At 36.4% G+C, this 23,815-nt stretch overlaps 1 protein-coding gene across 1 annotated transcript in view; it reads left to right on the forward strand.

Annotated features, from left to right (window-relative positions):
• Positions 1 to 23,815, forward strand: part of VWA8 (von Willebrand factor A domain containing 8) — a 305,881-nt gene that overhangs the window by 53,325 nt on the left and 228,741 nt on the right. Inside the window, exons 9-11 of the mRNA XM_081815509.1 lie at positions 8,976 to 9,107; positions 11,219 to 11,353; positions 11,443 to 11,520. Of these exons, the coding sequence (XP_081671635.1) occupies positions 8,976 to 9,107; positions 11,219 to 11,353; positions 11,443 to 11,520 (345 nt within the window). The remainder of the gene's footprint in view (positions 1 to 8,975; positions 9,108 to 11,218; positions 11,354 to 11,442; positions 11,521 to 23,815) is intronic.

The raw sequence follows: 23,815 nt of genomic DNA on the forward strand, positions 1-23,815 counted from the left end.
CATTGTTTGTGTGTAACACTGTATTCTTTATGTAGGTAGTAATAGTGAGAACTCAGAAGTAGATTCTAGGTACGCTAGCAGGTTTTTTTTTTCCACATATCAGCTAGCCAAAGAAGCATTGTTTTCATTGATTGGTGGTGTCAATAATGATAATAATAATAATAGTAATAAAAAAATAAAACTAATAAAAAGCTGTTCTTCATAGATGCTGAGAAGTATAGTTGGGGACAGATTCTAAATGAAAAGCATAAAGAAGCAAAGGGAAAATATAACTATATAGTTCACTTTAAGTTTTATTCTTGGCACTGAAAAAAAGAATTAGAATTCATCTTTGATTTAATCAACATCTGAACTAAGTTGGCATCATCGGTCATTGAAATAGAGCACACAGTGTTTAAGAAAAAGGCTGTGATTCCAGATGTGCTCCCTCGATGCCTATCAGCACAGTGCCCAACTCCTACAGAACAAGGGTAAATAGTCAGGGATGAAGAACATGTCATGGGAAGGTCTGATAAAATGAAGCAATGTAAACTTTTTTGTGACACAACTGAAAGAAGATATTCGGTGCCTGCAAGAGTCAGTTATGAACGAAGGTTTTTATTTTTATAAAGAAGCCTCTTTGATGTGTTTCTGATCTCTAATTTCAAAACTAGTCATACAAATTAGACTTCCAGTGAAGATGGCGGAGTAGGAAGATCCTAAGCTTACTTTGTCCCCTGGATACAGCTGGCGAACACCCACATCAGTATAAATCACACAGAAAACAACCTGAAGACTGACAGAATCCACTCTCTGGCCACATTGAAGTGGGTAGGAAGGGGGGAGATGTGGTCAGGAGCTAAATGGACCTGGGGGACTCTTTGTGGCAGGGAGGGACACCTTGGGCTCAGAGAGAGGAAAAGAACAGGCCCTCACACCAGGTACGCCAGGCACTGGAGACCTGCACAGGGAAGACAAATCTCCATAACATTTGGCTTTGAAAACCAGAGGGGCTGATTTTGTGAGTTCTTACAATTAGCAGGGCTTAACACCTGGAACTTGGAAAATCTGTGGGCTCAGCTCTGAGAGGGTGACAGGAATCTGAGTGTCCACGCTTAAAGAGACAGCATACCAAATAGCCCCACAGAGATACAGCATAGAAACAGCAGTTTGAAAAATACTGGAGTATATGGGAGGGAGATTTGTTTACTAATTTCAGAGCATGTGCTAGAGAAATAGGGATGCTTGGGAGACCTCTCCAAGAACAAAAATGCTGGCAGGTACCATTTCTTTCCCCCACCCCCCAGCCTAGATACATGGACACCTTCGAGCACCAGCACACCCTACTTAACTTGCTAATAGTTAAGTACATTCTGTGGACGCACCCCCTCCAATACATCTTGGCCAGAGCACACCCAAAGTAGTGCCACAGGCCTAGCAGTGTGCAAACATATCCAACAGGTGTGAGCAACACAACAAAGTGACTCTTGCCCCAGATTGGCCCAAGGTGGCCCCAGACTGGTCCACTAACAACACAGGGATCAAACCCTGCACACAACAGGGAAGGAGAGCCATTGCAGATGACTGGGTTGAAGGCAAAAGTGGCTCGGCCACAATCGTAGGGCGGTGCACACCACACGGGTAGGAGATACCCCTGGAGTGCCAGGTTCCGATAACAGGGGACTTTACACAGGAGAGCACTACAGGACCTCTTCTTCATATAAGGCCACTACTTTTAAGAGCTGGAGATGTAGCTGACTTTCCTGACACATGGAAACAAAGAGTTAGACAAAATGAGACAGAGGAATATTTCCCAAATGTAAGAATAGGACAAATTCACAGCAAAAGAGGAAAAGGAAATGAAAATAAGTAATACGCTTGATAGAGAATTTATAATAATGGTCATAAAGCTACTCACTGGACTTGAGAAAAGAGCGGAGGACCTCAGCGAGACCTCTAACAGAGATAGGAAAAAAAAAAAAGAACCAATCAGAGATGAAGAATTCAGTAACTGAAATTAAAGATACATTAGGTGGAATAAATAGTAGATTAGGGGAAGCAGAAGAACGGATCAACGGCCTGGAGGACAGAGTAATGGAAGGCAATCAAGTTGAACAGGAGAGAGAAAAAAACAACAGAAAATGAAAATAGACTTAGGGAACTCAGCAGCACCATCAAACATGATAACATTTGCATCATAGGAATCCAAGAAAGAGAAGAGAGAAAAAGGGGCAGAAAATTTATTTTCAGAAATAATAGCTGAAAACTTTTTGAATCTGGGAAGAAAACAGAAATCCAGCTCCAGGAGGCACAGAGAGCCCCCAACAATACATTAAAAAAAAATCATTCCCCCACCGCAATCAAGTGGGATTTATTCCTGGGAGACAAGGGTGATTCAATATTCACCAGCCAATCAATGTGATACATCACATCAATAAGAGAAAGTATAAAAAATATACGATCATTTCAATAGATATGGAAAAAGCATTTGACAAAGTACAAATCTGTTCATGATAAAAACCCTTAACAAAGTAGGTGTAGAGGGAACATACCTGAACATAATAAAGGCCATATGTGAAAAACCCACAGCTAACATCATATTCAGTGGTGAAAAATGGCAAGATTTTCCCCTAAGATGAGGAACACGACAAGGATGTCCACTCTTGCAACTTTTATCCAGCATAGTACTGGAAGTCCTAGCTATAGCAATCAGACAACAAAAAGAAGTAAAAGGCATTCATATTAGTAAGGAAGAAGTAAAACTTTCACTGTTTGCAGAGGACATGATATTATATAGAGAAAACCCTAAAGACCGCACCAAAAAACTACTAGAACTGATTAATAAATTCATTAAACTCACAGGATACAAAATCAATATACAGATATCCTTTGCATATCTATACACTAAGAATAAAGCGGAAATAGAAATTAAGAAAATCCCATTTACAATTGCCCCCAAATCATAAAATACCTAGGAATAAACTTAACCAAGGAGGCAAAAAAACCCCCTATACTCTGAAAATTATAAAACATTAATGAAAGAAATTGAAGATGACACAAATGGAAAACATATTCCATATTTATGGATTAGGAGAGCAAATATTGTTAAAATGTTCATACTACTCAAAGTAATCTACGGATTTAATGCAATTCCTATCAAAATACCAACAGCATTTTTCACAGATTTAGAAAAAACAATCCTAAAGTTTGTATGGAATCACAGAAGACCCCAAATAACCAAAGCAATCTTGAAAAAGAAGAACAAAACTGGGATCACAATCCCAGATTTCAAGATATACTGCAAAGCCATAGTATTCAAAGCAGTATGGTACTGGCACAGAAATAGACACATAGATCAATAGGATAAAATAGAGAGCCCAGAAATAAACCCACAATTATATGCTCAGTTAATCTTCAACAAAGGAGGCAATAGGCAATGGGAGAAAGACAGTCTCTTCAACAAATGGTGTTGGGAAAACTGGACAGCTACATGCAAAAGAATGAAACTGGATCACTTTCTTACATCATATATAAAAATAAATTCAAAGTGGATTAAGGACCTAAATGTGAGATCTGAAATCATAAAAATCTTGGAAGAGATCACAGGCAGTAATTTCTTTGACATCAGCCATAACAGCATTTTTCTAGATATGTCTCCTGAGGCAAGGGGAACAAAAGCAAAAATAAACTATTGGGACCACATCACAATAAAAAGCTTCTGCAAAGCAAAGGAAACAGTCAAGAAAACAAACTACTTAATGGGATAAGATATTTGCAAATGACATATTCAATAAAGGGTTAGTATCCAAGATATATAAACAGTTTATACAACTCAACACCAAAAAACCCCAAACAATCCAATTAAAAAATGAGCAGAAGACATGAACAGACATTTCTGCAAAGAAGATATACAGATGGCCAACAGACACATGAAAAGATGTGCAGCATCATTCATCATCGGAGAAATGCAAATCAAAACCGCAGTGAGATACCACCTCAGACCTGTGAACATGGCTAAAGTCAAATACACAAAGAACAACAAGTGTTGGCGAGGATGTGGAGAAAAAGGAACACTTGTACAGTGTTGGTGGGAATGCAAACTGGGGCAGTTATATATACAATGGAATATTTATTACTCGGCCATAGAAGAGAATGAAATCTTGCTATGGCTGAAGCTGGAGGGTATAATGTAATGATAAGAGAAATAAGTCAGTCAGAGACAGATACCATATGATTTCACTTACATGTGCAATATAAGAAACAAAACAAATGGACAAAGGAAAAAAAAGAGTAATAACCAAAAAACTGACTCTTAAGTATAGAGCACAAACTGATGATTACCAGAGGGGGATGGGTGAAATAGGTGAAGGGGATTAAGGGTACACTTATCATGATGAGCACTGAGTAATGTATAAAAGTGTTGAATCACTATATTATACACCTGAAACTAATATAACACATTATGTTAACTCTACTGGAATTTAAAAAAAACAACAACCAGCTAGTCATACAAATGAGTTAAAGTTATAGAATACCTATAAGGAGTTGAGTTTTCTAAAGAACGTAGCTAGTATTGCTTCATTTTGTTTGGCCTTTGACCTTTATAATTAAGGGGAACAGAGAAAAATGACTGAAGGTCTATATTACAAACAGAAAATAATTTAAATTTCATTTTAGAGTCTAAAAAAATGAAAAGGGCATGATATTTTTTAGATAAGATTAGAAAAAGTGGTTATCTTTTCTTGCCTTAATAGTGTATATAGCTAGTTAAGGAACAGTACTTCTTTTTCCAACTCCTTAGTAGATAAATAAGGATGAGTGGAGAGCTTAAATCCATTTGTCTGAACCTAAAGAAGAAGTTTCTTTTTGTGAGATCATTACACACTGATACATACAACCAGATCAGAGTGTTAAATTACTCTCCTTAAGCGTCTGCCTTCGGCTCAGGTCATGATCCCAGGGTTCTGGGATCAAGCCCCACATCGGGCTCCCTGCTTGGCGGGAAGCCTGCTTCTTCCTCTCCCACTCCCCCTGTTTGTGTTCCTGCTCTCGCTAACTCTCTCTCTGTCAAATAAATAAATAAAATCTTTAAAAAAAAAATGGTAGCAGTCTAGTGATTGGTATAATTTTTGTGATCTGTCCTGGGACAGTCCATGTGCCCCATTTGTTATTCTAAGTTTCTCTATTTTCTCAAGCTAATGTTCACAGATGAACAAAATTTTATATATCCTCAAATAATTTTGAATTAAGAGAGGTGAAAATTAAGGCAATATTTTTGAATTGGAAAATATAATTGAATTAAGAATTAGAAATATCTATTATAATAGCAAACCAAGAACGTATTGTATGATTTTCCTTGATAATCATTTTCTGACCTACACTGTCATAGAAATTAATGGATAGTTGAATATGAATTAGATATCCATTTGGATTTTAGTGTAATCACTTAGATAATTTTTAAGGAAAAATTATTACTCATTGAAAGTACAGTCAGCTAAAATTTGGAACACCTTTTTTTTCCCCCCAAACAAGCTATAAAAATGGTCTTTCATTCCTCAGATGGTGCTCGTTGTATGATGTTGATACTCTAAAAACATGTTTCTGTAGTCATAAAATCACTCCTCGCTTTTAGTTAAGGATATCTTAAAATACTCTGTCTCTGAATCTGCTATACTTTGAGAGTGGTATACTTTTGTTACAGTGTAGTAACAAGTACATTTGCTCTTCTAGTACCGTGTCTTGGCTCTCGGTCCTTCTTAGGTAGGACCAAGTGGGTCTCTCTAGTAGACTTGAAAACATGGGCATGGATCTGGAGATATTTTGATATTAAAGATAAGCACTTGGGAGTCAGTAATATATGGGTGTTAGTTGAATTGATCACACGGATGAAAGAACCAAAGAGGAGCATATATGGTGAGAAGAAATACTGCCTGAAGACTGAACGCTGGAAGAGCCAACATTTAAGGATTGGACAGTGTGCCAAGAACCTTCAAATAAGGCAGAGGAAGAATAGTCAGAACATACAGATGGTTTGTAGTCTGAAACTGGATGAGATTATTTTAAAAAGTGAACATAGAAAATGTAAAAGGTCCACTCCTGAAGTACGCTGATGTGCACTGGTCAGGTAAATGAAGAAGACCCTGCTGGAAGGACTGAGAAGGAAGGAGCAGTAAAATAGGAGGAAAACTTATTTAGTCATTTAGTTTGGCAAATAGGGTATTAACTGGTGAACTTAACAGGAACAATGCTAGTGAAGTGGTGGGAACGCCAGCCAAAAAAATCAGTGGGCCGAATAGTAAATCAGAGATGAGGAAGCGGAAACAGTGATTATATACTTGTAAAATAGGTTTGATGGTGAAAAGCAACAAGATGGTGGGTCACTCAAGGATTATGTAGAATCAAGAAATGACTTTTTGTTTGTTTCTTGAAAAGGGAAGACAAACATCTTCATAGGAGGAAGGGATGTAATCTGTGGAATACATGGAAAATATTTGTGGAAATATGATCTGGGAGAGGCAGGAAAGGACATTTCCAGAGCACCATTGTGCCTTGGTTTGGAATGATGGAAGAACATATTTTTGTACCCAGCATCTAGAATGATGGAGTTATCATCAACTGAGATGGAGAAAGCAGACTTTCACTGGCTTTCCATTCACTCATAATTAAAGTGGAAGTCCTTTCTACAGAGATGGTGGGAAAAGAAGTGAGGATTGATGAAAATATAGATGATTTTGAGAATTAAAGGGAAAGAATTTCATTTGTTCATATAAGAAGACTTTATTGACTACTGACTATGCCCCATGTATGATTCTAGGTTCTGGAGATTTGGACTGAACCAAATAGATACATTTTTAATTTTGTCAGTGGAGTTTATATTCTAGCAAAGAACGGAGGGGTATGTACCTGAAGGCTCTGTTGTGGTTGGAGGAGGCAGCTAGATGACCTGACACAGGAATGAATCGGTTCAGATGACTCCTAAGGGAGAGTAGTGTTGGTTTGTATTAGTTGCTGATTGGCTTTGGAAAGGAGCCTAGCAGAGACTAAGGGCTACATACTTTTTTGGTAGCCAGGAAATAGGATATGGAGAATTTCTTTTTTAGTGCTCCACAGCCTAGAAAAAGGTATAAAGAAAATTAATACTTTGGAGGGACAGGATTGAGAACTGTGAGGGTGAGTTTGGAGGCCTTGCAGATCAACATGTAATTAACATTTGCTTTTATTAAATTATATTTCACAGTTCAAATAATGTAATTCCAAAGAAAGTGTATCAAAAAATACATTAGTATTGTTTGTTTAATTGACATTCCAGAATTAATAGGAGCTACTCATTAATGTAAAATGGTAAAGTAAATGCACTTTGGTTTATTTGATTTTCTACTTCTTGCTAACATGTAGTCTGTGAGAATTATATATTTTACTCCTTAGATACCTTTTTGATTAACAGTCCTTTAAATTTCCTATGCCAGCAGATGGTAATTCATCTTGCAACTCGAGTTCTTTTACTATCTTAGGGTATTCTAGCCTACTATTTTGATTCTACTGAAATATTTTCGCTTGAATTATTTATAAGGACATAACCAGTTATAGCAAGTGGTTCAAGGCATTAGTGTTCATTTCTGGAATACAAGTGCTCTGCAATCAGTCCTATATCAAGTTAGGCTGACGTTATTATAGGTGGGGTTAAAAACATAGCTTTAGCTAATATATTTGTTTTCTTAGAATTTTACAGTTCTAGGTTCTAAATTCTAATGACTTTAATTACTTGACTAAGGCCTTACTCCTTTCCTGTTGAACCTCCCTTAAAATACAGTGTAACGTTTTTGGGTTTTTTTGCATGAAATTAAAGTGTCAGTAATTGTTATTTGTCTACAACATGAAAGCAACTCCTACCAAATTACGTGATACTCTGGGAATTTATACGTATAAAATGCATACTATATAAGACTTACATTTTTTAATGGTAACACAAATAGACAATTTTTCTTAGGTTTGGGTAAAGGAGTAAGTGATTGTCTTAAGTACTTCTGACATCAAAAAGACTTTAATTGGGTTGTTTGGCTTAGAACATTGAGGTTGAAAATAATTTTCTTCCCCAAAATCTATTTTCTGGAGTTGGGTCATTCTGCTTAGTAAGCAGTGATCTGTTCTTGCATTGAGGTTCAGTTCTTTCACTATAGTGATAATGTTCTAAAACTAAGGTAGGATTTTGGTGGGGTGGGGGCGGATAATTTCTGCCTGCTTAATACTAAAAATGAGTTAAGCTTTTCATAATGAACGTGCTGTTATTCTAGGGCATAGGATTTAATTAATTTTCAATTAGTGTTCTCATTTTCCATATACTTGTTTGTGTTCTTTGTGTGCATTCTTTATATAACTAGCTGGTATGAGGGATGTAACCAAGAGTTAGAGCATTGATAATTGGTCTACGTGGAGAAAGAATCAGTGGTCTTGATCTTTTACATCCAATTTGACAAATACTGAGAACATACACCATAGAAGGCACTGTGCCAGATACTGTGGAAGACTGTTATAATTTATTGTAATCAGTTAGGCTAACCACAGAAGCAAACAGCAGAATGGTGTCCAGGAAGTTCTGGTTTCATGAATTTCAGGCAACATTAATGCCAGTTGATTTAAGAAATCAACCAAAATAAGTTTTATTTTACTTTAACATGTTGTCAAGAGTCTCATCGTCCTTTCCAGGAAACTGGAACCTTTGATTAACAGGAAGTATAGGCTGCAAACTGTTAACTGGAATTCAGTGACTCCCTTTCCTGTCATTTAGTAAATTTTAGGAACTATTTGCATATCACCTTTAGTAATTGGCTTAAGGAGAATGACATTTGTAAAAATGGTAAAAAATACTCATTAATTTTTTATCTCTACTTGTATAATATAGAGTGAGTTTCAGTTCTAATTAAGATGGAACCTTCCGGATACCAAACACTAATACTAACATAAAAAGTAAATTACATGATTTTCTTGTAATTTTGTAGCGCTTTGAACTCCAAGATTCAGAAAGCTCTGTGCTTCCTAAAGAGGTGGTGAGAGTGGAGAGGCTTGTGGAGAGCACTCCCCCACAAGCTAACGTGACTATCCGGATAGCAGAAAAAGAGGTGACCATTCAGGTAACGGATCAAGCTTTATGCTTTCTAAGATGTGCTTTGTCCTGCCCATTTTTATGACCTAAATTGGGTTTATGATCTCCTTATAAATCTCTGGTTCTGTAGGGTCCCATCTATATATCTGTATCTGTATCTGTATTTATCTTTGTCTCCACAGTCATGTATGTTTGTAAACTAGAAAAGTTCAGGAGAAACATGGGGATAGCCTTTCATCAAAAACCAAAATTGATCTCTGGGAAAATCAAATCAAGTACTGAATAAAGCATTGTGTATTCCGAGTCCTTGGTAAGAAATAGTGTTTTCAAACATATTTTAACAGCTAAGGAACACTCTTTTCAAATAAAATCATTCTTAGCTACATGCACTATTTAAAAGAGGAGCTGTTGTAGTTGCACAGTGTTTAGAAGAAGGGAAGGGGGCGCCTGGGTGGCTCAGTCGTTAAGCGTCTGTCTTTGGCTCAGGTCATGATCCCAGGGTCCTGGGATCAAGCCCCACATCGGGTTCCCTGCTTGGCGGGAAGCCTGCTTCTCCCTCTCCCACTCCCTCTGCTTGTGTTCCCTCCCTCGCTGTGTCTCTCTCTGTCAAATAAATAAAATCTTGAAAAAAAAAAAAAAAGAAAAAGAAGAAGGGAAGGATATGTGGTCACAGAGCTCCATCTGCTCGCTCTGCCTCCCTTTCTTGTAACCCTTTGAGGGCCCTGAGAGCCCCAAGAGGTGATGAGAAACTGTCCCTAGGAAACACAGCTTGAAAAGCAGAGACTTAAATGAATTGTAAGTGAATGTGGGAAAGAAAAACGGTTGCCTTCTTATGTGCCAGAGCACACTTTAATTAGAAGCTTTTTATGTGCTTTGATGTGGTATTATTAATACTTATTAATGTTGCTGTATTATTCATTCATCAGACTGAACATTGATTATGTCTACTATAAGCCAGGCTCTGTATTAAGAATTATTAGTGCCCACTCTGTATTAGTCACTGTATTTGTCTCTTTGCATATATTATGCCATTAAATCCCCCAATAACCCTGGAGGCAAGTTTTATTAGGTCCATTTTATAGATTCGAAAGTTGAGATGTAAAGAGGGTAATCGATTCACCCATGGTCACCAGCTAAGAAATGTCACAGATGAGACTTCTAGACAGGGTCACTTTTCATTACACTCTTCTGTCTCCTTCAGATGAATGACCTCACTAGGCTGATGGTCTAAATAGAGACAGATGAGTAAGGACTGCATTGGAAGGCTGTGGGGATATAGAGTGACCTAAGTCTTATAGGATGACACAGGAGTTTTCTAGTGGCTCAGGAATGGAAAGGTAATAGGACACTTTAGGCAGTTTAAACAGTATGTCCAGAGGCATGAGGTGTGAACAAGCTTTCATTATTTGCTTCCCTTTGGTAATGGCTTTCTGACCTCATTGCCTCCAGTCCCTTCCAGTCAGCCTTCTATGTTACCACGAGGATGATCTTTCCTAAACTCAAATCTGATCTTGTCATTTCCAAACTTATAATTCTGCAGGGTTCATGTTGTGTACAGTATGATTAAATACTGAGTCCTCAGCAGAACGTAGAAATCTTCTCCTAGTAGGGTCCCCAGGAGACTAATAAGGAGGAGATAGGAAATAAAAGAAGTAGGTGTGAGGGATGGGAAGAAAGATTTTAAGAACAGATGCTTCTGAGTGGTAAACTAAGAGCGGAAAAGGATTTGTAGACATGTGGATTTTAGAAATCAAGAGGTCATTGCTGACTTTGGAGAGTCCTAGTAGACTGACTCTAAATTCTGTACTTAGCACTGGAATTTGGATAAAAACCTTCATTCTCAAGTAGTGACATTGTTATTATAAGTTAAAAATAGCCTGAAAATGACATGATTCTTATGAAAATGTCTGACAGCACCAAGCTTTCATTTTAGAGGGATGATTGATTTGGAGGGCTGATGGTAATGATCAGATCTGTGAATGAGAAAATAGTTGTTGCTCTATTGAAATATCAAAAACAGTATAGAATTGAATTGAGCAAGGAATTATTAGGGGCTTCTAAATGGCAGTTATGTGCTTCCTTTTACTGATGTTTTGAGAAAAACATATGCATATTATATTTACTTCTCTTTAATTATAGGTGCCATCTGGGACCAGGCCAATAAATCAACCTTGTGCATCAGACCATTTTATACAAACTTTAAGCCATAAACAACTACTGGCTGAGATGATGCAGTCTCACATGGTTAAGGACATATGTTTAATTGGAGGAAAAGTAAGAATTGCAGTTTCACTGCAGATTTCTGTTTCCTGGCTTTTGGTTATTTCGACTTCTCCCTTGAATGATTGTGTTTCCATTTGTAGGGTTGTGGAAAAACAGTCATTGTTAAGAACTTTGCAGATAACTTAGGATACAACATAGAACCCATCATGCTCTATCAGGTATGACATTCGGTTTTAGTACTCGGACTATAAACATATGTATTTGTACCATCAGTAGAATTTATGAATATTCTTCCTTGAGTTATGACCTGTTAATTTTGATGTACGTAAATAACAACAATCAAATTGGAGTACAGTGATAATTATTTGGAACTTTTGAAAGTGCATTCTAGGATACCTCATGTGCACAACATATTGGGGTCTGCTTTTCAAGAGAGATCCAATTTACCTGCATGTGCACACATACACAGAACACCTATTTAGTAGTAATTTGGAAATCTAAACCAAATGGGTTTCAGCAGCAGTGGGAGATAATTAGGTATTCATTGAATAGACTATTTTTTTATTGTGGAAAAATATACGTAAAATTTACCATTTTAATCATTTTTAAATATACAGTTCCCTGGAATTAGGTGTTGTGTAACCATCACCACTGTCTATTTTCAGAACTTTTTTTTTTCTTTCCTGTATCTCCCTCTCCCTTTCACCCATTTTGTCTATCCCCCCCATCCTCTCTCCTCTGGCAACCACCAGTTTGTTATTTGTATTTACAGGTCTGTTTCTGCTTTTTGTTTGTTTATTCATTTTGTTTTTTAGATTCCACATGTAAGTGAAATCATATGGTATTTGTCTTTCTCTGTCTGACTTATTTCCAGAAATTTTTTATTCCAAGGAGAAACTCTATATTCATTAAACAATAACTTCCCATCCCTCCCAACCCCAGACTCTGGTAACCTCTATATTACTTTCAGTCCCTATGAATTTGCCTATTCTAGGTACCTCTTTTAAATAGCATCATACACTTTTTTGTCATTTTGTCTCTATTTTACTTAGTATGATGTTTTCAAGGTTCATTCATGTTATAGCATAAATCAGAATTTCATTTCTTTTTATGGCTTAATAATATTCTGTTGTATGGATATACTACTTTTTGTTTATTCAAATGTTGATGAATGCTCTGGTTGTTTCCTCCTTTTGATTATTGTGAATAATGCTACTATAAACATTGGTGTGTAAGTACCTATTTGAGTCCCTACTTTTAGTTCTTTTAGGTATATACCTAGAAGTGACATTGCTTGAACCATATTGTAATTCTATGTTTAACTTTTTGAGGCACTATTAAACTGTTTTCCATAGCAGCAGCACCTAATTTTACATTCCCACCAGCAGTGTGTGAAGTGATAACTCCTTGTAGTTTTGATTTGCATTTCCCTAATGACTAATGAGATTAGGCATCTTTTTATGTGCTTATTGGCCATTTGTATGTCTTATTTGGAGAAATGCCTGTTCAAGTTCCTTGCCTGGGTTTCAATTGGGTTGTCTTTTTGTTGCTGAGTTGGTAGGAGTTCTTTATATATTCTGGATAATAACCCATTTTCAGTCATGATTTGCAAATATTTTCTCCCATTCTGTAGGTGTCTTTTCACTCTCTTCATACTATCCATTGATGCATAGAAGTTTTTAATTTTGACAAAGACTAATTTATCTTTTTGTTATTGTTGCCTGTGTTTTTGGTGTTACATACAATAAATCATTCCCAAATCCAACATCATGAATCTTCCCTATGTTTTCTTCTAAGAATGTTATAGTTTTAGGTCTCACATTTAGGTCTTTGACTCCTTGATCCATTTTTAATTGATTTTTGTATACAGTGAAAGTAAGGGTCAAACTTCAGGTCATTTGCATGTGAATGTCCAGTTTTCCCAGCACGATTTGTTGAAAAGACAGTCTTTTCCTCATGGGAGTGGTCTTGGCATCCCTGTCAAAGATCAGTTGACCATATAGGCGAGAGTTTGTTTCTGGGCTCTCTCTTTTATTCCCTTGGTCTTTCTGTCTGTCCTTAATGTCAATACCACCCTGTTTTGATTGTTATAGCTTTGTGGTAAGTTTTAAAGTCAGGCAGTGTGAGACCTCCAACTTTATTTTCTTTTCCAGGATTGTTTTGGATATTCAGGGTCCCTTGAGTTTTCATTTGAATCTTAGGATAAGTTTTTCTATTTATGAAAAAAAATGCTGTTGAGATTTTGATAGAGATTGCAGTGAATCTATAGGTCGCTTTGGATAATATTGTCAACTTAATATTGAGTCTTTCTATCTGTGAACATGAATGTCTTCTCAGATATTTGTCTTCTTTAATTTCTTTCAGCAATGTTTTATAGTTTTCAGTCTACGAGTCTTTTATCTTCTTGGTTAAATTTATTCCTAAATATTTTTGAATAGATAATTTTTATGAATGTACATGTTGTATATAGTATGAAAAAAAGCAAACTTATAGCTGGTAATTTTACAGAGTAAAATTTTCTCTCATGTATTTGTTTGTAATGATACCTCCTAAGACATTTTTATCCTGCTAATTTATTGATTCTGTATGTTAGTCTTTGGGTGGTTATGATATCTTTTTACTCATAGCAGATCCTTTGAACAATTTTTGAAGTGGATATGATACTACTTACTTATATTTTAGGTTGAATTTTGCATTTTTAGTTTATTCTTTAGTTAAATTTTCTTATTGTTACTGACACTAAATAAATTTAACATTAAGAATGCTATTATCTTTGAAAAATGACATTTAAACCAGTTACTTATTGTGACTTTGGGTTATAGAAAATGTTGGCAGCTCATACTTCAGAGTATTGAGAAGATTCCTTTCAGTGCTGCTCTAGGTTACTTTGTGCCTATTGTTTGAATTGGCCAGAGTTTAAATAAAATCTAGGAAGAAGCATATGATCCAAGTTTATGAAATCACGAAGAAAATAAAGGTGACAAGATTAAAATAGTAGTGACATCCTTGGTCTTTAGATATAAACATGTAGAGAAAAGAGAATAAATTTCTACACTGTACAGGAGGTGGCAAGTCTTGGAACCCACTGAAAATATATTTTGAAATGAGTTTTTATAAATTGATTGTAGACCTACTAGCTTTTTAAAGAGAATTAAGGAAATTGGGAGAAGGGGTTATCTTAAACTTTAATATATGGAAGATGCCATGAGGAATACCCTGACATCTTATGAAATCACTCCTCTTGATGTCTTTGCAGAGATCAGAAGGCAGATGGTTAGCTCAGTATGCTAGTTCATGTGTCTCTACCCTTACATACCTCATGTTAGAAGTGATCTGAGGATGGCATTTTATCATCTCACCAACCAGTTAACTATCACCTTTCTAATTTCCAATGCAAATACTTTTCTACCAAATAATTGGGGGGTTGGGCCCAAATCATTAATATATTTGTCAAATTAGTTAAATTTTACTCTAATATTTTATATCCCACTTATAGGTCAAGGATAAATACAAGCATAATTTATTTCCCAGGTGCCATTGCTTTGAAATCATACGGAGAAGACCTTTTGAGGATAACATTTCTTTTCTCTCTGACTCCAACCTAATTTAATTTTTTTTTAAGATTTTATTTATTTATTTGACAGAGAGAGACAGCGAGAGAGGGAACACAAGCAGGGGGAGTGGGAGAGGGAGAAGCAGGCCTCCTGCTGAGCAGGGAGCCTGATGCGGGGCCCTATCCCAGGACCCTCAATTCCAGGACCCTGGGATCATGACCTGAGCCGAAGGCAGACGCTCAACAACTGAGCCACCCAGGCGCCCCTGACTCTAACCTAATTTATTAGTAATATTATTTCTAAAATTAGACACATGATTATTTTCTTCACATTAAAATAAAAGCTCCCATTCTAATGAAAGCTGAAAATAATTTAGCCTTATAAATTTTTCCAGATAATACTGTTTCTGTATTAGGTTTCTGTAGCCAGTTTATGGTGATTTGGTAGTGGTTAATTATCCTAAGATTATATACATGAGCTGTGAAAATTATGGTCACCTCATTCTGTTTTTCATTAAAAGAAAAACCAAGCAAGAGAGTATGTATGTATTCATCAGTTCAGATCTCAACTCTGCTGAAAACTTACCCAAAGTATCCTGCCATTGAGAATGTTTTCTTTATATATGGAAGAAGTAGTTTAAGAACAGATTTCTTATATATTTTTGGAGAGTGACAGCAAGCTAATAAAAATACTATTTTAATGGGTTTTTTTTACTTTCTTGTTCAGTTTGTTGATTGATGGATAAACAAAGGTAGGAGAATTCTACCATTAAGGATTGGGAAAACTGGGACAGAGACAATTATGCAAATTAATCGTATATTCTGGAAACCCCTTTTCCAATTTTGCCTTTCTGCTCATTAGTCTTCACAGAAATATCTAGAAGAAAAGTGGTTTCTGAAAGCATAGACTTCAGAAAAGGTTAAAGAAATATAAAAATGTAGGTGAGGTTTGTTTCCATCTCTCTCCATATAGCTTCTTTCCATGAACTGGATCAAAGCATTAATTAGGGACTGTATTGTCATTTGCAGTTTTGTAAACTATTAATCAGTTGGTTTTCATGATAGTATAAGACTTTTTGTTCACATTTTATTATTTGTTAGTAGAGCTCTTTGATCTCAATGGGACAGAGGAACGAATTTAATAGAATTAAAGATGGGTTTGGATTTTATAATAATATAGTCCATATTAATGAAAAATTTCTGGAAGTTTGAGCTGACAGAGAATTTAGTGGGAATAAGTAACCCAACATCTGTTTTCCTAGAAGATGTGGAGATTTCCCTGTTATTTGTACATGTATAAAGCTACACTTAATCTGTGGGTTTTGCTTTATTTTTAGACTTGACTATTTTTAGAACTGGATTTCATATGAAGAAAAAGAAAAACAGAGCCTTAACACAAATTTGTGGTAGTACATAAAGTAAGTTTAATAGGTTGTAAAAATCTTAAATCACTTGGCTCAAGTGTTAGGTCAGATTCTTTTAACTGGTTATTCTTTTTTTAGTGTTGAAGCCAGTGATTTCATAGTATTGAAGAAATCCAAGTTATTATTCTTTTCCTTCACAACCAGATAAGGGCATGTTTCCAGATTTCTTTCCGCACGATCATAAACAGCACCAGATCTGAGATATCTTTCTTTTGTTAAAGTACTAGTTGGATAAAAGCCAAGTCAACTCCAATAAGAATTTTAAGAACAGATAAGTTCATGGGACTTTTAATGAAAATAATCACTATCTAAAACATTTTGAAATCTTAGAGTCATTTTTAATTTTTAGCTAAGTTTTTCTCCTATAGCTGAACTCAAACCAAATCCTTTTTTCTATCTTCCATCTAATCTACAATCTACTTCTTCCTGTTTATCCAAATACAGTGGAAAGTATCCTTCTTTCGTTCTCTCCTTTGTTTTTACTGCTCTATGTCTTGGATTTATTTACTCACTTCTTGTCTTTGCCTTGACTTTGTACTTTTCTCTCAAGATTTTAAGATAGCTATATTCACTTAAATGGTTAATATTCAACCTTGGAGGCTGACTTTCTACATGATTCTTTGTAGCTCATCTTGTTTTCTTGATTTCTTATTTTGCTACCATCTGTCATCCTTCCTGTCTTCTTTGTATTTTTTCTTTTCCCACAGAGACTAACCTTCATGAGGGTATCGAAGAATTTACTTACCTCAGCTCCTTCAAATTTCTTCTATTATAAAACTTATTTTTAAAGAACAGTATATGTCAACATCACATAAGAACTTTAAAATGGTTGACTTGAACAATCCTTTTCAACTCCCAGGATTACTAAGGCTCCTATCTCATGTCTTTTTCAGATTCTCCTTGTTAATGACGTTGCTTTGTGTCCTGCCTCCTTTGTACAGAATGTGCTTTAAAAATTATTGCAGTCCATCAAAGTATAAAATTTAATGCATATAAACATTTAAAGATTAGCAGAAAAAAATTTCCCTTCAGTTTGAAGGGACGTTTTTATTCAGTATGATTCCATATTTCTTGCTTATAATGTCAGAGTCATGCTACGAGGACCAATAACTATAATGTTGTTTGTCATAATTTCATAGATAAGTTATAGTGCATTATGTTATTTATAATTACAAAATTATAAATATTATACATTGTATGGAATAGTTACTTCAGTAAATTTCATCAGGATACTAATAAGCAGGTGGCAATCACACACGCAGGGAATTTTACAAATCAAATTGTAAAGCCACAAACTACAACTTTACTCTAACAAGTTGCTTCACAAATATACTTTATTGGAAACAACAGAGTATAGATGACTCTCTGTAATATATCACCATTATTGGAAAAGGCGACTCAAGTTTATGCTCAACTAATTTTAAAGTCACCATTGTGATTATTGCCTATGCATATTAACATTTTATCACACTTCTTCATTTTAAAAATGAATAATGAAAACAACTCATATATATCAAAATTGTTTTTAGGCAACTGGTATAATTTTTTTCCTTACCACATTTTTAAGATTTTCACATAGTGCTTATGCTTTATTTTATGTAAAAATGCCACAAGCTTTATTATCTATATTTTGCAGCTTCAGAGAAGTGATCACGTCTCTAATTATTTGAATGCACACTTCATACCTCAAATACACGGGAAAGCTGGTTGTTTCATGTAGAAGTTATGTAAAGAAGCGGTTTTAGAGTGCTAGTAATTACTTCAATAAAAAGCTGGTCTCTTGCCACTTTAACAAGAAAAAATAACCATCAAACATATAATTTAAACAATAGGTTGAATCAGAAGATGTGGTAATATAATGGGAGGGTTTTTAGAAATGTTCTAAAAACAATCTGTGGCTGTTATTTAGAACTGAATATATACTCTCGTCTTTTACAGATTTAATTCAGGATGTATTTAGAAAACAACTCATTTCTATCCTCTAGTTAGGCTGAACAGAGTGTTTATGCATAGTCTGTTACTGTCTTCCTATTCCTTTTATGGGCAATTAAGGGCTTTTTTAAAGGAGAACCAAACAAGTGGGTGATATTACTCTATAATGGGGTTGATAAACTCTTTCTTAAAAGGGCTGGATCATAAATGTCTTGGTCTTTATGGACCAGGTGGACCCCATTGAAACAACTCAACTCTGCTCTTGCAGTAGAAAAACAGCCATGGGCTATCTGTGAATGAATGTGTCTGTGCTCCACCTTATCACAGTTTTGGTGTTTTTTTTTTTTTAATTAAATTTTTATTTATTTATTTGAGAGAGAGAGCAAGCATGAGTAGGGGGAGGGGGAGAGAGACAAGCAGACTTCCCGCCGAGCAGGGAGCCAGACACAGGGCACGATGTGGGACCCTGAGATCATGACCTGAGCCGAAGGTGGATGCTTACTACTGAGCCACCCAGGTGCCCCTTTGGTTTTTTTGTTTTTTGTTTTTTCTTAATTAAGGTTTTTTGTTGTTTTTTTTTAAATTGAGGTGCAATTCACATATAGTAGAATCCGTCCATTTTGACAAACAAATTTGGTTGTATAACCACTATCACAATTGAGATAATGGGACATTTCCATCAGCTTAAAAAATTCCCTTGTGCCTCTTTGTAGTCACCCCCTCCCTGACACGGGTAACCACTGATCTGTTTTCTCTCCCTATTTTGCCTTTTCTAGAATGGCATAAAAATGGATTTGAACAGCCTTTTGAGTCTGGTTTCTTTCACTAACATAATGCATTTGAGATTCATCCACACTGTTGCATGTTTCAGTAGTTCTTTTTAATTGCTGAGAACCTTCTCACATTTTTATTGGTCTTTGTGTCAGTACTTGTGTGTGTTCCTGCTACAGTAGCTTTACTTTTGGGGCTCAGCCCTTCTCACCTCGGTTATCAACACTAACTTTCTAGGCTTTCCACCTGTTTCCAGCCTGGAGTTTTCCTAATCCATACTTCCAACACTGAATTTTGTTCTTTCTAATTTTCCCCCTGCTTTAAGCCTTTGAATCACTTCTAATAGTTTGGAAGATAATTTCAAATTCTGTTGCTTAGCACACTGCTTTTTTTTTTTTTTTTTTTTTGGCCCCTCCAAACCTCCCTTAGCCAGGTTTGAGGCTTCAACCCATGCAGCTAACATTCACCTTTTACTCCAGCCATAAAGAATGGTTTGTGGTCTCCTCAGCATGACTTGTTGTGTGAGGCAGCCATACTTTCTTGCCTTGCTCATGCTGTATGAACCTCCTTCTCCTGTGGACCAGTTTGCTTACTCTTCACAATTTAGCCCCACAACTGCTATCTCTGCGTTTTCTGATTGGTCCCCAGTTCGATTTATATGTACTCCCTGTGTGTTTCACCAGCTCTTAAATCTATGGTTCCAGGGGCGCCGGGGTGGCTCAGTCGTTAAGCGTCTGCCTTCGGCTCAGGTCATGATCCCAGGGTCCTGGGATCGAGCCCCACGTCAGGCTCCCTGCTCAGTGGGAAGCCTGCTTCTCCCTCTCCCTCTCCCACACCCCCTGCTTATGTTCCCTCTCTCACTGTGTCTCCCTCTGTCAAATAAATAAATAAATTCTTTTTAGAAAAATTGTGATTCTGTACTGGAATAATACTATATTTCATTCAGGCCAATCTGCCATCAATTGTAAGACACACCATTATTTTGTGTTCCACTAAGAAAGTCGTGGAGCAAATAAAATTAGGACATGACTTTATCACTTAGCATTTTTATTTTATTTTATTTTATTTTTTAAAGATTTTATTTATTTATTTGATAGAGATAGAAGGAGAGCACAAGCAGGGGGAGTGGCAGGCAGAGGGAGAGGAAGAGGCAGGCTCCCCGCTGAGGAAGGAGCCCGACATGGGGCTCAATCCCAGGACTCTGGGATCATGACCTGAGCCGAAGGCAGCCGCTTAATTGACTGAGCCACCCAGGCGCCCCTTTATTTTATTCTTAATGAAAGAACTCTTTTAAACTTAGTTTAGATCATATATCTCTTGTGTATGCAGAAAAAAGAAAATATAAATGTGATAAATGGTGGAAACATTTTTAAAACTTCTTCACCTTCAGTCTGACTCTTCTAAAGCACTTTTTGGTTCAGGTGTAGATGTTTATGTTGTTTCACATAATATTCTCTGCATCCTCTGTGCTTTGTCAAGAACAGAGTGCTCTTCCATTATTTCCAGGATATTCTTCCAAGCTACTGATAGCCATTTGGGTTTTGATACTTAATTTTAACAGAAGGGGTTGACTGAAATGTTTTAAGGCAATAGCTATGACTCATATTCTTTTCCCAAGTGGTCTTTAATTTGTTGACCAAAACATGAATGGATTATAGTTGCCCCTTTTTGCCACAGACAGATGTACAAAACTAAGTTCAGACATGGGCAGAGAATAATTAGCTGGCCAGCAGCTGTTGTAAGATTCTGTCCATTGAAGGTGTGTCCTGATTCCAGGGATATTAAAATGTAAAAAGTGTGTATCTTGGAATTGATGGAATTTAGCTATTTGTCTGTCTCATCGTTTGCAAACTCCTTGGAGGCAAGGACGATGTGCTGTTCAACAATCTATTCCCTTCATGGGCACATAGTAGATGTCAAGATGAAAAAGTAAAACTTGCAAATTCTATATCCTCTGTGAACTTTTTAATAGAAAGTGTAAACTAAGGGCAGTTACCTTTTCATAACGATCTTTCTCATTCTTCCTCATTGTCTTTGCATGTTATTCTCTCATATGGACAGACCAGAGTTTATCTAACCAGTCTCCTATATATGGATAATTGGCTTTATTCTCAATATTTTATAATTACACATGAAGTTGCAGTGAATAACCTTGTACATATGTGTTTTTATATTGTTAGAAGTGTATCTTCAGGAATAATTCCTAGAAGTGGGATTGTGAGGTTGATAGATAAATGCATGGGTAGTTTTGTCAGGAATTGCCCAATTTTCCTCTGTAATCGTGATACCATTTTGCTTTCCCATCAACAATGCTGACAGACGGGGCTACCAAGCTTTTTATGGTTGCCAGTTTGATACTTCGAAATGGTATCTAAGGAGTAATTTTAATTTGTATTTCTTATATTAGGAGGGAATTGAAAATCATTTCTTTCTGTTTTTTTTTTAAGATTTTATTTATTTATCAGAGAGAGAGAGACAGCAGGGGGAGCAGCAGGCAGAGGGAGAAGCAGGCTGCCCCCTGAGCAGGGAGCCTGATGTGGAACTCAATCCCAGGACCCTGGGATCATGACCTGAGCCAAAGGCAGATGCTTAACCAACTGAGCCACCCAGACGTTTGTGAAAATCATTTCTAATTTTAAGGGACATTATATCATGTCTTTTCTTACTAAGTTACCTGTTTTGTTTTGTTTTTTTTTGGCCCATTTTTCTATTGAATGTTTGGCCTTTTTCCCTTCTGTTTTTGAGTTCTTTTTTTTTTTTTTTTTTTTTAAAGATTTTATTTATTTATTTGAGAGAGAGAGAATGAGAGAGAGCAAGCACATGAGAGGGGGGAGGGTCAGAGGGAGAAGCAGACTCCCTGCTGAGCAGGGAGCCCGATACGGGACTCGATCCAGGGACTCCAGGATCATGACCTGAGCCGAAGGCAGTCGCTTAACCAACTGAGCCACCCAGGCGCCCTGTTTTTGAGTTCTTAATGTATTAGCCATTTTGCTTTTTGTCTGTGATATATGCTGCATGTATTTTCTATCAGTGTCAGTTGTCCTTTGGCTTTATCTAGGCATAAATTTTTTTTTGCCTCATAGAATTAAAGAAAGTTTTTTTTATAGTTAGATTTATTAATATTTTGTTCTATTACATCTAGGTTTTGAGTCCTTACATCCAGGTTATGAAGGAATTCACCCATGCCTTTTTCAGCTTCTAGATTGGACTCTCTCCAGTCCTCGCACATGAAGGCGCTATGCCTTCTGTTTCAGAGCCAGCACCAGAGCACTGAGTCCTTCTCGTGCTGCCCTCTCTTTCTCTGACCACAGCTGGGAAACGTCCTGCAGCTTTACAGACTCATGTCGTAAAATTGGGCCCACATAGGTAATGCAGAATAATCTCCACTTCTTTTTTTTTTTTTTTTAAAGATTTTATTTATTTGAGAGAGAGAATGAGATAGAGAGAGCATGAGAGGGGGAGGGTCAGAGGGAGAAGCAGACTCCCTGCCGAGCAGGGAGCCCGATGCGGGACTCGATCCAGGGACTCCAGGATCATGACCTGAGCCGAAGGCAGTCGCTTAACCAACTGAGCCACCCAGGTGCCCCTAATCTCCACTTCTTAAGGTCCTTCGTTTAGTCACATCTGCAAAGTTTCTTTTGTCATGCAGAGTAACATATTCACAGACTCTCTGACATCTTTGTGTAGGGGTATTATTCTGCCTACTCCCCTGACCGTTTTAGAAGATCACATCACTAAAAGTATTGCCGTTCATGGTATTTGAGTTACAAATATAGCAGACCTGCATCAGCTGATACAGTTTTCATATCCATAGTGATTCTCTCTGTAACTGCAAGCACTTGACTTCATCATTATATTTTTTGGTGTAGTTGTGACCATATATTTGTTGAAGTTATGTAGTATTTTATAACAAGTTATTTTCCTTGTACTAAAGTTTAGGCATTATCCTCTATTTTTATTTGAAATTACGTGTGTAGGTGCAATTTATTACCTGTGGATTTTTTCAAGCTTATAAAGCAAATGTTTGAAGGTATTGTTTATAAAATAGGGGTATTAGGCCCAACAGAATTGAGAACCAGTGGGCTAGACCACAACACAGTGCTTGGCATGAAGACGATATTCCAGGAAAAGTGCACCATCTTAGAGGCTTGGGAAATCTAAAAATATTTTAAGTGGAATGACTTTTATTTTTAATGTATGTCAGGGATAGGTGTGATTATTCAGACATTGTTCTCATTCTCCCCATAAAAACATTTAAGAGCTTTTCTATTTATAGTGTTCTGTAATGTAGAAAAAGCGAGAGAATTATTTAGATCAACTCCTGATTTCTGAGAACAAGTTCTTATAGGATAAAGCAGGAGACTCTATTTTGAGACAAACTCATTTCAGTTCTAGAATTACAATTTTCTATGTATTTCTATGTTTTTCCAAAATAAAGTTTCATGATGATTTAGTAATCTCTTTCTATAGCCTCTTTGAAGTGATCAAAGTGATTTACCGAAAGTTAACTGACTAGTTTCTCTAAAATATGCCAGTAAAGTGGAATTCCCTGACTTTCAAAATTAAGGATGAGAAAGGTTAAGTGCCAGAGTTTATACCTCAAATTAGCCAAAGCTTGTACAGTAGTTTCTAGCTTATTAATTTTCAAGCCATTTTTTTTTTTTTGCCTGCTAGATTGTACATCTTTAAAAACAATAAGGAGCAGACAATGAGGCTCACTCTGAGATAAGAGGGAACTGGGTTGAGGCCCTACACTACCATCTGTTTTTATTTGGAATGCTTTCCTTCACATTAGCTTGATTTGCTTTAGCATGCTAGTGTTGGCTCATCAGT

Source organism: Leptonychotes weddellii, chromosome 3 (assembly GCF_054177405.1).
Source record: "Leptonychotes weddellii isolate Sample4059 chromosome 3, ASM5417740v2, whole genome shotgun sequence".
Lineage (NCBI taxonomy): Eukaryota > Metazoa > Chordata > Mammalia > Carnivora > Phocidae > Leptonychotes > Leptonychotes weddellii.